The sequence below is a fragment of the Pyricularia oryzae genome, chromosome 5 (genome assembly GCF_000002495.2).
Source record: "Pyricularia oryzae 70-15 chromosome 5, whole genome shotgun sequence".
Taxonomy (NCBI): domain Eukaryota; kingdom Fungi; phylum Ascomycota; class Sordariomycetes; order Magnaporthales; family Pyriculariaceae; genus Pyricularia; species Pyricularia oryzae.
The window spans coordinates 847,634-859,650 of record NC_017852.1 but is presented as its reverse complement, the minus strand read 5'-3'; the positions used below and the strand labels follow the sequence as shown (position 1 = coordinate 859,650).

Here is a 12,017-nt window from a genome sequence, read left to right as displayed (position 1 = left end):
CGATTAGGCTCGTGAGGCTGGGGGCTCGACGTTCGCGTAGAAGAAATGTGATTCCTCCGAGTGGAAATTAGGATCTCTGATGAACGGAATAAAAATTACAGTCCCGAGGACTGTGTGAAGAGAAACTACTTGTTGTCTAGGTCATAAAAGCAAGTGATACTGCTCTCGTCAGATGCTTGATCTAACGGTTCGCGTGTGATGGTCAGGCGAACACGATGCTCCGAAGAGAAGCATTGGGTCCGAATCAAGCCACATAGATCACTTGGAGAGGCGGACTTCATCCTCAATACCAAGAATAAACCTGCCATTAACCGGAGAGCAAGCAAGCGCTTGCTTTTCGGCCGTTGGTTCAGCCCGGCTGAGAAGGTAAGAACATCCGGGCTGGCATTTTCAGCCCAATGACCTTATTCCCGAGTCTGGCTTCAAGCAGCATGGAAGGCGGCACTCGCAGCTTTCCATCTCTATGTATCCTAAGGGAGGTGAAGGTAAATCAGGTCGTAGGTAAAGGTAGGTACCTAGGCACCTTAGGTATGTAGTTCAAATTACCTGCCTGAAGTAATAGGTTACCTATGTAGGGTGAGATGTACTGTATAAATCAAATACCAGGGGTCCCTCATTTAAGGTGCGCAGTAGTCCGATCTGTCTCGTGCGCTGGCGCTGGCATTGGCGCTGGTGGGATAGGATGGATGGTGTGCATGAACTGTGGCGTCCAGAGAAAGACAACTGTGCTGTCCAAAAGTGGAAACTAGGCGCAAGGGGAAAATCGATCAACTTACACGTGTATAATTGTTTGTGAGATGAATTCACGCCACGTCCGTACAAATATAACTTTATCAAGGTCTCGTATATTTCAAGGAGGAAAAAAAGAAAAGAAAGAAACTCGCGTTTCCCCCAGGTGCAGCTCGGTAAGAATTAATCGCCAACGAGAAGCCAGTATTGTGGGGGCGTGATGACGCGGAATCCCAGACATTTCGCCTTGGAAACTCTTGTAAACCCCACCCCCTGCGATTCTTAAAGGCATCGCAACCACCACACCACGAGATGGGCCAGTCTCGGCCGTCAACAACTTGCGAATGATCCATTGCCTAAGAAATGTATTAAATATCAGTTACATTCACACCGCTACCAGTTCGTCTTGGTGTCCTGATTTTCGGGTCATCAGTCCCCAACGGGCCAACGGGGTGGGAAACCCGAACGTTCTGTCTTAGTCATTGGCATGTTCGTCGTTTGGATGCCGAGACATTGCCTTCTTGCCCTATATTGGTCCCTGACAATACAATGCCTCAATTAAATGACATTCGAGACGAATTTGTCGAGGCAATCAGCGGTGTTTGGTTCTGCTCTCCAATCCAGTGATCCTCTTGGGCCTTGGCACCGCATTACTAGGGGTAGTTCTGGCAGCTGGCTCCAAGCCCGTGATTCTTTTCGGCGGAGCGCCATTTCCAGTAGCACCACTAGTCAGCCTGCCTGAAGCGGGCTCCAGACCCGTGAACCTTTTCGCCGAAACGCGATCGCCAGTCCCGTCGCCAGCCGTTGTCCTTGGCATAGACGCCAGGCCCGTCTGTGATTTTTGAGTACCAGCGCTGGTAACGTTACCGGCCGGTGTTCTCGAAGCGGGCTCTAATCCTGTAGGCCTGGAAACTGGCATTTTCGAAGCGGGTTCCAACCCAGTGATTCTCCGCAACGTGGAAGCGGGCTCTGACTTTGAGGTTCTACTCGATGTTGCAACATCATCGGCAGTGTCCCTGATAACCGGCGTCCTCGAAGCATGCTCTAGCCCAGTGTTTCTGATAACCGGCATCCTTGAAGCGGGTTCCAATCCAGTGATTCTTCGTGACGTGGAACCAGCACAGCCAGCAGCCCCAGCCGCCACTGCCCGCCTGGAGGCAGGTTCCAACCCCGTAACCCTTCTCTTCGGGCCATCGTCCTCAGCCTCGGCCGTCTCCGCTCGCTTCCTCCTCTTCCCGTCCTTACCCCGCCGTCCCGCGAGGTCCTCGGCCTCAGCCTCCTTCCGACACCTCCGCACATCCCTCCTGCGCAGGGTCCAGGGGCGCGCCAGCACCGTGTCGCGCAGCTCCGTGGTCCTGCGCCAGAATTCTACCTCCTGCCGCGTCGAGCGCAGCACCACGACGCTCTCGACCTTGATCTGCCGCGCGCCGCGAAACGTCGACACGCCGCCCTTGACCTCGACCACCTGCCCGACGTCGAGGTCGTTGGGTATGCGAGGGTTTGTGTGCTGACGGGGCTGGAAGGCCCCATATGCAAGCGTAGTAGTAGAAGTAGCAGCAATGCCAGCAGCGACTCCACCTGCTGTCGGTTTAGGCACCGCAACGATAGTGACACATTCCAAGTTCACCCCACTGCCGTCATCCACCGTGTAGATGCGGCGGCTGTTGTATTCGTCGATGGCGACGATGACGCCCGCTATGCGGACCCATTTTATGGGATGATTGATATGGAAATATAGATCCTGCCCTGTTTTCGGCGTCCCGCCAGCTGTACTGATTAAAATCAATTCGTCCCAAACCGAGATAAGCAAAATATCAGGATCACTTATGGAGAGAGAGAGAGAGAAAAAAAAGAAAAAAAAAAGCCCACCTTCAAACCCGGGATGCGTAGTCAACGCCGCAACGTCGGCCGCTCGAAGGTGGCACCACCGGTGTATCGTCGGCGACAGATGAAAGCAATACTGTGGGTAGATCTCGGGCGGATCGCCACTTGTCATGGCATGGCTGGCAATTTGCAAAGGCTGGCTTCTGGTGAGCAAAAATAAGAAAGAAGCACCAAGGAGACAGCTTTTTGATCCACAAGGGGTTGTTTTCCAAGTTTTTCATTTATAGTCGCTGGATTACTGGAGAACGCGAAAGATATGAAAGGGACTTTGTATCCAAACTCTTTTTGTCTTTGATATGAAGGTGAAAGTGAAAAGTGCCGTGACGAAAACGCGGTTTGGAGTGAGAAGCGAGTCGAAAAGCGGATTTGTTGCCCCTCCAGGCAGGCACGCTCTCAGCTGACCTGACGCAACCCACCTGGTTGCCGCGTCCAGGCTGACCAGGTGACCAGCCTGTCTATGCTCATTGAACTCAACCCTGTACCACAATCATTCAACTCGTTGGTGTAAGCATCATACTGTCATTACCTTCTGTCACTCAGAGCAATAAGATTGCATATTATTTTGCTGTCAATAGGGACAAGACTCTGATGAAGCAAGCATACATGGGTGCTTGTTGCTCAAGGAAACGATAAAAAATAGAACACCGTCTCCATTACCTCTTCCACCTGCGGATCCCCTAACGATCCCAGTATACGACAAGTTTGAATGTGATTTTCAGCACTTAATGCTGCAGTAGGTGAGTGTGTATCCCGGATCATCTCATGCCGATTACTCCCTCTTTTTAAATACCTCGCCGTTATTCTTCTTTGCCTCCGTCCCAGTATAAAACTATCCAACATTGCACCCTCTCAAAAGCATCCGGAGAGAGCCAATGAAAGAGAAATAAAACAAAAGTAAAGGGGAGGGTAAAAGACGAAAAAAAGAAAGGAAAAAAGCTGAACAAAAGCACAGACCAGCAGTGCCGTATCTTAGGCTCCTGTAGCAGCAGCGTTGTTGCCCTTGGGAACAACCCTGCGAGTTCGCGTCGTCTTCTCCTTGCCCTCACTCTCCTCGGATGAGTCGTCACTTGGCGGGCGCGATGAGGAGTCATCTCTCTCATCCCTCAGGCTGCGACGGCTCTTGGTCATCTGATTCGTAAAAGAAAAAGTCTCGTTAGCACAGGCTTGAAGAAAACGCCACGTCGGAAACCGTGCATAGCCGACATTGCAGATCAGCGGAACAAAGACAAGCAGAAGAAAAAGTCACTTACCCAAGACCTTACACCGCCGATCAACCCGACCGCGTATCCGGCGACGAAGTCGTTTGAGTTGACGTTGGCGCCTCCTGGCGTGGTTGGCGATCGGAGCTGCGCCTCCCTCAAGCTGCTCTGCTGTTGCGGGCTTGTGAGCTGGTCCCCGTTAGGAACCTGCAGCGAGGGCCTCGAGGGGGCGGGGCTCTGTGGCCTGGAAGCCGGCCAGTATTGCCTCAGCTCGCGGCTGAGCTCCTGACCCGTCGTCGTCCAGTTGCTGCGGATGTTTTCTCGCAGATCCTGTACGTGTCGCTTCAGGTCCAACTCGTTCTTCTTCAGCCAGCTGACGTTGAGCTCCTGCCTCGAAGTACCGCGCTTGAGCTGCCTTGCAATATACTTTTCGTAGTCGCGTACGATCCTGTTTGGCGTGGTTTTACTCTGTTAGTCATGTCCATCCCAATGTGCACCGAGAGTGTAGCTGTGGGTATTGAGTAGAAAAGAAAGATGCGGGCAGGTCCTACTTGGTAATGATTCCTGTCGTGCTGACGCCCTCTGTGCGTTGCGTCACCAGGAACTTGCCCTCGGCCTTGATGGGTCCGTAGATGTCGTCCCCCTCGTCGGCGCCATATGGAATGTCGTCGTGCGCAACATAGTCGAGCTTGTGCTCCTCGAGGAACTCGGGCGTGACGATCCACGGGCAGTTCTCGATAACCTCGTCGACCCACTTGCAGTGACGGACCGTCTCGGCGCGTTCCTTACCGGAAAGCACCGTCAGGCCCTTGCGCTTGTGAGTCTCGGCGTCACCAGTTACTCCGACGATCAGGTAGACGTCGGGGAACGCCTTCTTGGCTTGTTCGAGCTGTCGCATGTGGCTAATACCGCGCACAGGAGGAATGTTAACATGTGTCCTTCTTGGCCCTGCGTAAAAATTTGAGACCTCTGGATGGCACCTAAAACATACCCAAGATGGAACAAATCAAACACGCCGTCGGCGTAGATCCGGACTGGCCTACCAACCGGCGGGTCATTGGTACGATAGCCAACTGGATGTGTGAGCTTGCCGATGGGTGGCGGCGCCATGCTCTCCTCCTCCTTCTCGGGGTTGCTGCTCTTCCTGCCCTTGCGGCCTACCCGGTTTTCAATGTCCACGCTCGCCTCGGTAGTATCGCTAGGCTCGCCCAGGTCGACCGTCGCATCGCCGACGGCATTGTTGCTCGACCGCTGGCGCTTAATCGGCGGGTGCGAGGTGGGTGCCGTCGCCGGCGTTTCCGCCGCTGTGGTGTCGCCCTCTTCTGCAGACGCGTCGCGGGACTCCGAGATCTGTGCCCGCTCGGCGGCCGCAACCTCGTCAGGCAGCGAGGTGGTGCTGCCACCCGTGAGGCGTTTGCGCTTGTTGGCGGCTGCTTGTGTTGTTGACGACATTGTCTGGTCCGATGTGCGTCTGTGTACGTATGGTAGCAAAGGTGTGGGGGTGAAAGAGGACGGTGTCGACGTTAATTCGAGTCAGCCGGGGGTGGGCCAGTAGCGAAAGAACACCAGATATGTTACAGCAGCTCAGCTAAAAGAGCTTCGGGGCACCGGGGGTGGGTGGTTGTTTTCTTTGCCCCCGTGGGTGCTTGAAAACAATGGGGTAGTAGTCACTGTTGGTGGATCTTGATATGGTTCGCAAGTAGTAGAAATCATGTGCGTCCGCCGGCCCTCGGTAGCATAGGATTAGAATGGGTGTTGGTCTGTACGTGGCAGTGATACAGTGTGATTCGAGGGGAGCTTAGGGACTCAATTGATATGGTCAGGCGTTCTGCGGGACAACGTGGATGGAGTTGGATAAAATCACTTGGAAGCCAAGCGCATGCAGCTAGAATGTACTACTAACGAGTGGAACTTTTGCGAGGTCAGGGGTCTGTTCTAATTTACGACTGGTAGATGATGCCGACAGTTAACATTTACGTAGTAAGTTAGGGTGATTGTTTATCTTATGCCTGACTTAATCCCGCTTGCGTGCACGACATACATCAACATCAATGGACCGAATTTCTTCTGCCCGACTTCGTAGGCGCCAGTAGCCAACCTACCTACCCTACCTTGGAAATGTATCTTTACGGGCTAGTACCTAAAGAAAAGGAAACAACGGATGGCACTTCTTGCGGTAAAGGTACATTACCTGCTATCATTTAGCGCACAGTAAAAAAAAAATAGAAATAAAACATTACTATACGTAGAACCCGAAGTTGCGATCTATCCTCAAGCCAGCCCGCAATTCCTCCCAACAAAAAGAAAGGAGATTAAAGCATCCCTGGAAGATTCCGCAAATCCTCTCTCCCTCAATCTCTTGTCTCATCCCTGTTTTTTCTCCTTCCAAAACGTTCCCTGCCGCGTTTTTTTTTTTTTTTTTTTTTTTTTTTTTTTTTTTTTACTCGTCACCGCGATGTTGAACATTGGGCCCTAAAAGTGGCGTCATTTCGCATGGCCATTCTGATTTCGTGTGGCTTGACGTCCCAGTCCGAACAGGGAATCCATGATCGGCGCATCAGCAAGAACAAGAGAATGCGGTAAAGAGTTGATGTTGTGCTTAAGCACGTGACGCTATTTTTATTATTTTCCCTGCTTCCCTTTTGGAGATGTGCGCTCCATTGGGATTGACGTGGACTTTCACATGCAAAAAAAAAAAAAAAAAAATCCTGGCCTACATACATACCTAGGTACCTACCTACCTACCTACTCAGCAGACAGTCTAGACCATGGTTTGTCTTGATTTCTCAAGGGACCTCTTGACAGGTGTTTGTGTTAGGCGTGGCAGTAACTGAGCTTCCTTCGCCTCTTGCTCCTGCTACTAGAGACTAAGCGAGACTGGGAGCTCGTGATCATACCTAGGCCAACAAACTAATGTACCGTAATTACATTGTTCATTCATTAAATGGAAATGTTCGTCTACCTGCCTTGGAAACTTGGTTGGGCGATAATGCTATGCACCCTACAAACAAACCAATATCTTTTCCTCCTGGAAAACAGCCCGATCAACCAGTCTCATCTGAGGTGTGCCACAGCCAAGGCACTTCCAACGAGCCACTAAGTATGCGTGTGCCTCCCCTGACAATACTGTGTCCAAGTACAGGAGTCAACCACGTCATTCACGGATAAGCATTAAACGAAAGCAGCAAAATGTCAAATATGACAAGTCCTTCGTTGCACTTGCCCGCCCCCCAACAACGTATAGGCGTTATGCAACTTGACTGGCCGGTTGTTCCAACGAACAGAAAATACACCGCATTGAACGCCCAAAACTAAACCCTGGCTATATATTCATACATAAGCGTTGTCAACAAAATGCCATGGCTTGTGACAAGGAAGGTTACTAGTGTAACTCGATAAAACCGAAGAATACCCCCACGCTAACGCCATGCACAAAGTCTGCCCTCAGCACAACGTGCGAACGAAACACCGCCCGGAGGAGATAGTAAGTATTCCCGTGCTAATAGGGAACAAAAGTCCTCATACCAATTGTAACAAATCATCCAAAAAAAATTTAACATAGATTCAAGGCCAATGGACCAAGAAATGGGATCATGATTACGAAGAATCCGGTGACAGTTGCGCCTTCGCAACTCGGTGTCGACCACACCGGCCGGGATTCTTGGGGTTGCTCAGGTAACAAAAGTTCCTAGCACCCTCGGGTGCCTTGGGCCCAAACTTTTGCCGAACGCTGCAGTACTCGTAGCTCTCACCCATCCAATCGCGAATATGCTTGTGCAGCTCACAGCGGGAGATCCCGCACTTGCGACAATAGGCTTGTCCGCGCACCCTCATGGCAGTGATCTCCTTCTTTTCAAGAGCCATGCGTTCCTTGTCGTCGGCTGCGGCCTCGCCCTCAGTGGCAGCCACAGCAGCTGCAGGCTTCGCGGCGGTGACGGCGGTTGACTGTCCGGCTCTGTGCCAAGCCCATTCCATGTCGTTCGGGCCTGCACGGCGAATGGAGAGGGGAACTTTGCCGTGCAGTCGTCTATGGATTCCATACAAATGCCTGTTGGTGAGGCCAAAGCAAGTGCTGTCCAGAGGATCCAAGAAGTCGAAAATGGCGTAGTGAACTTCGCCTGGTAGATCAAGTAGTGTCATGACGGATGAGAGGCGGTGGTGGTGTGGCACCGGCTCCTGGTCCGTCACTGAGTAGGAACGGCGGGGTGGGGGGAGTGTAGGACGAAGTTGACGTATCCTTGGGGCGGGCTGAGGTGCCTGCTCAACTACCTTGGAGGATAAGCTCCTGTCTGAAGAGTCTGAGGTAATCGACAGCGACATCATGTAATCTCCATTCTCGAGACCTGGTGGGACCTCCGAAATGGGCGACGGCAGACCGTTCATGGCCCTATAGTGGTCCTGGGCGTGGACCTGGTAGTTTGAAGGCAGGCGGACCTCGCCAAATCCATATGGCATGTCTGGAGTCTGGAACTCCTCGTGCAAAGTCCTCGATCTCCGAGGCTGTCTCTTTGCGTTTCTGGAATGTTCGTCCCGCGACCACAAGCCCTTGGGCTGTGCGGCGGGGGGAGTGCTGATCTGCATAGTCTCCATGGCTCTGAACGTTCAATTGAAATTTCTGAGGTTTCAAGACGTCGTGGCGACCGTGGGCCGTTATTCAGTAGATTGATTCAGTCGCCGATAACTGCTTTAGGTTGCTTTTCTTCTTGCTTTAAATCTCCTACTACAGATAGGCAGACGCAGCTGTGCTTTGGTAGTTGAATGACGTCGGTGGCCACCTCAGGACACGCGGATTGTGTCGGGATCTCCAAATACGTAGGTGGTTAGGTAGCTTGTGCAGAATGGCGCGTTTTTGGAGTCGGTTGCTGGTTGATGATATTGAAATTCAGGTGAGCTTTGGGCCTCGAAGCAACTGTAATTTGGTTCGATTCTCCTCAATAGCGAGCTCATTAACGACGAGTGTTGAATGAGAAGAGCGGATGTGCACGACACTAGGCTTCTCGACAGTAGCACCCCCGAACTTTGTCAACTTGACCCGAACGGAGTCTAGACCAGAGAGGTAGGCTTTCTTTTATCGTTCGTCTCAGAAGACGTAGGACTCAATGTGCGGGAACCAATCGTGGTGTGATAGATGAGGGGTTTGCATGAGAATTTCATCCGTAGTGGTGTGATGCCGTACGAGGTCAGAGGGAGGGGGTTGGTGCGGTTCTTGAAATAATGAAGCTGCCATCGGGTTTCCCGCCATCGAAGACCCCAAATACCGATGCCAATTTGACAGGGATCTACGATAGAAGACCGCCGAGAGTTCAGGGCTCCAGCGCTGGATCCCCAAGGCCTCGAATCAGCTGAACGCCACTGTGGGGTCGAGATTCAGGGACCTTCCGGGCTTTTTCTCTGCGCTCCAGCTGTTTTTAGCATTAATTTCGTCACAGCCCAGCGAGTCTCGTGACCGCGATCGGCGTTGGAAACCATTTTTGTTTGTTCGGCATATATTAGGCCTGACCGTGATTCGGTCGCATACAGCTTTCTACCAAAGTTGATTCGATCACTCCAAACGGTAGAGAGCAATTATCCAAATACAGCGCAGAAATCCCAAATTGTAGGGTACGGGCATTCCGCAACTTCCCCAGGGCGGAGATTATCGATTTTGCACAAGGTACCACCTAGAAACACTTTGTTCGTAGCACGGACAGTGGATGTTGCACGTCATTACTCCAGTTTAATCCCCAAAATAATCCAGGGCAAACACCACTTTGCCCATCTGCACTGACAACTTGACAAGTTATCCGGATAGAATATCCGACTTTTCCAATCACGGGTAACCACTTCAACTGATATCTTCTGGCCAAACCCTGCATTGGTCTTGGCCGATGCCTCATCAAGTGGCAATACTCTCGAGATGAGGCTACCAGTGTTGCGTTTCAAGCCTACCAAGTTACCGGGTTGGTTAGGTTCGCATTTTCTACCGGTATATCAATGGTACAGCAGCAGGCTGATGAATCTTGACGTCGGTTGCGCATGCTAGTGCGACTTGTTACGCACAGAGTCCCACGAAACCCCAGAGATCGCCGATATGATCACCATATTACCCCAATCATCTCTAAAGGAGTAATCTTTGGCAGGGCTCTAGGTATTACTATGTGTAACGAAGCATAGGTGCAGGAATCTGGACAATTGATAACCAAGCGAGTGCTTAGCATTGCAGGTCCACTGTGAGGTCGAGCGAGAACGACCAGCAGGATGCTCATTTAACCAACAGTTTTCTACATGCTCGTTGTATCACCACCTATTTGGTAATGTCCACTGCAACGTGCTGAGTCGACAAACATAGCCGTGACTAAAGCAAGACGCCAACTGGGCACTATGAGCCCGAGTTTATGTGGTGTTGACTATTAATATTAGGTACTGGTGTAACCATTTGCCCATGACACTAAATATTATATTCGTAATGCGTGTTGATGGCCTTTGTGACACGCCGGTCGTTTCTGACAAGGTGAGGTCTTGTCGGCGGACGGAAGGATACACATCAGAGCCTAACGTAGGTGTCAAGCTGTACAATGGCCGCTCAGAAATTGCGCCGGAAAGAAAGCCACGTCCGGGTCTAATCTGGGAAACAATGTGCTGATGGATGGTAGCCAACGTGAGAATATTGACGTCAGCGGGACCCTGACCCAATAGAGCGAGATCGGAGGTCGCGCCATGGGCCCACTGTGCTTATTGTTTTTGGCGGCGGTCAGGGGTAAAATATCAACATTCATGCGTTCGTGCTGGACGGGCCAAATTGGTGCCGTGAGTTGGGTGACTTAAATAGAATGTCGCAAGTAGCCAGTCAACCAGTGACCATCTCTGAGAAAATCCAGAAATGATTACAAAGACAAAATCCTAATCTAACAACCGTGCAACAATCGAAAAACAATTAACAGCAGGAACTTGCGCAGTTGCTTAGGATAGAACATTTCGTTTGATCTTGATCACTTTTCACATCGTAAACGCCAGAAGTGCAACAAATCTCCCGTATGGTAGCTTCCCCCACATCGTAAATGGCACCGCGCCTAATATCCACACCTGTCGGAGTTGACTCTTTCATACGGCAATCCAGATCAGCATGACGACAACGTCCATCCCCTTGCTCTCGTCGCCCTCGTGCTTGTACGTCCACATGCCGTCCGTCTTGTCGTTCCAGAAGGCTCCCGTGGCGCTGTGCATGCCCCTCCGGCCGACGTGGGGTTTGCCGTCCGTGCTGGTCGCAGTGCTGGCAGGCTTGTCGTCCGCGCCACCCGCGGGCTTGTTCAGCTTTGACGACGGCACCAGGTGCTGTACGATGGTGCTGTTGACAGCGAACTTGAACTGCGGGGGCGTCGTGCTGTCGGAGGGCTGGGACTCTGCGATCACGGCCTTGAGTATCGTGTTCTGTTGGGCGCGACGTGATGGCGTCTATGGTTAGCTGCGTGTGCCCCCGCGGTGATGTTGGGAGGCGGTCTGGCAGGAGCCGATCAGCAAACGTACAATGATCTGGTGGTTCCACTGCTCGGTCTTGGCGTGATCATAGAACTCTGCGCTGCCGATTGCGTCGTTGCAGGCCTTTTTTGGGATGTTAGCTGAGGCTTCATAGCGAATCCAACAGGCAGGCGTGTACGAAGCGTGCTTCGTCGGTAAGGCCCAAAATACATACATCGGCGGCAATCTGCTTTAGGCGGTTGGTGGGGATGGGCTATGAACCTGTCAGTACAAGCGGCAAAGTCTGGGTCGGCCAGTGGTAAGTGGGATCATACAGATGGGCCCTGGGCAGCCATTGTGTTGTTTTTGAGTGGTTTTCGGATGGAGTTGCAAGTAAGGTGTAGGTTGGAACGGAAGATGTCGTCTGATGGTGACAGTCAAGGTGGGCACGCGACGTATTACTTGACAATGCAAAACTCTACCGAAAGGTCGATATAATTGTGCTGGACGTTACAAAAGGCAAGGCTTGTACCGATAGGAGGCTTGACAAGGCTGACAGATAGATTGGATGCAAGAAGCAACGGTGCGGTCGGCTCGCATTGGATCAACAACATAAAGTCAAAGTCAACAAACCGAAATTGTGGACCGTCGGACCACCAAACATTTACCTTTAGCCAAACACAAACAACGCCCCTCGTCAGGCGTGGGAGAGATTTTGCTGCGGGGCAACGGGAGCCACCTTGAGGCAGGGGGCACGTGAGCTCCCTTGGC

General features: G+C 51.8%; 5 protein-coding genes across 5 annotated transcripts; 1 reads left to right on the top strand and 4 right to left on the bottom strand.

Moving 5' to 3' along the window:
* Positions 1 to 198: 198 nt before the first annotated feature.
* On the top strand, positions 199 to 621 carry MGG_17330 (uncharacterized protein; the record flags this gene model as incomplete). Its single annotated transcript, XM_003717895.1, has 2 exons — positions 199 to 366; positions 607 to 621. 2 exons carry the CDS (start codon positions 199 to 201, stop codon positions 619 to 621), a joined length of 183 nt encoding a protein of 60 aa, XP_003717943.1.
* Positions 622 to 1,321: 700 nt separating this feature from the next.
* On the bottom strand, positions 1,322 to 2,725 carry MGG_01002 (OB-fold nucleic acid binding domain-containing protein; the record flags this gene model as incomplete). Its single annotated transcript, XM_003717894.1, has 2 exons — positions 1,322 to 2,475; positions 2,599 to 2,725. The coding sequence occupies 2 exons, from the start codon at positions 2,723 to 2,725 to the stop codon at positions 1,322 to 1,324; spliced, it is 1,281 nt and encodes a 426-aa protein (XP_003717942.1).
* A 342-nt stretch (positions 2,726 to 3,067) lies between these two features.
* On the bottom strand, positions 3,068 to 5,777 carry MGG_01003 (choline-phosphate cytidylyltransferase). Its single transcript, XM_003717893.1, has 4 exons — positions 4,804 to 5,777; positions 4,364 to 4,714; positions 3,864 to 4,260; positions 3,068 to 3,741 (listed from the first exon to the last, which is right to left on the bottom strand). The coding sequence occupies exons 1-4, from the start codon at positions 5,262 to 5,264 to the stop codon at positions 3,583 to 3,585; spliced, it is 1,368 nt and encodes a 455-aa protein (XP_003717941.1). The 5' UTR covers positions 5,265 to 5,777; the 3' UTR covers positions 3,068 to 3,582.
* Positions 5,778 to 6,693: 916 nt separating this feature from the next.
* MGG_01004 (uncharacterized protein) lies at positions 6,694 to 9,005 on the bottom strand. Its single transcript, XM_003717892.1, has one exon. It carries the CDS (start codon positions 8,400 to 8,402, stop codon positions 7,410 to 7,412), a length of 993 nt encoding a protein of 330 aa, XP_003717940.1. The 5' UTR covers positions 8,403 to 9,005; the 3' UTR covers positions 6,694 to 7,409.
* Positions 9,006 to 10,512: 1,507 nt separating this feature from the next.
* MGG_01005 (uncharacterized protein) lies at positions 10,513 to 11,915 on the bottom strand. Its single transcript, XM_003717891.1, has 4 exons — positions 11,582 to 11,915; positions 11,482 to 11,520; positions 11,316 to 11,390; positions 10,513 to 11,219 (listed from the first exon to the last, which is right to left on the bottom strand). The coding sequence occupies exons 1-4, from the start codon at positions 11,600 to 11,602 to the stop codon at positions 10,893 to 10,895; spliced, it is 462 nt and encodes a 153-aa protein (XP_003717939.1). The 5' UTR covers positions 11,603 to 11,915; the 3' UTR covers positions 10,513 to 10,892.
* Positions 11,916 to 12,017: the final 102 nt, after the last annotated feature.

Coding starts and splice junctions, on each gene's coding strand:
- MGG_01003 (XM_003717893.1), bottom strand. CDS start 5,264: ATGTCGTCAACAACACAAGCAGCCGCCAACAAGCGCAAACGCCTCACG. Junction 4,715..4,803: donor TTTGATTTGTTCCATCTTGG/GTATGTTTTAGG, acceptor GCGCGGTATTAG/CCACATGCGACAGCTCGAAC. Junction 3,742..3,863: donor TCGGCGGTGTAAGGTCTTGG/GTAAGTGACTTT, acceptor TTTACGAATCAG/ATGACCAAGAGCCGTCGCAG.
- MGG_01005 (XM_003717891.1), bottom strand. CDS start 11,602: ATGGCTGCCCAGGGCCCATCT. Junction 11,391..11,481: donor TAAAGCAGATTGCCGCCGAT/GTATGTATTTTG, acceptor ATCCCAAAAAAG/GCCTGCAACGACGCAATCGG. Junction 11,220..11,315: donor AGTGGAACCACCAGATCATT/GTACGTTTGCTG, acceptor CGCGCCCAACAG/AACACGATACTCAAGGCCGT.
- MGG_01004 (XM_003717892.1), bottom strand. CDS start 8,402: ATGGAGACTATGCAGATCAGCACTCCCCCCGCCGCACAGCCCAAGGGC.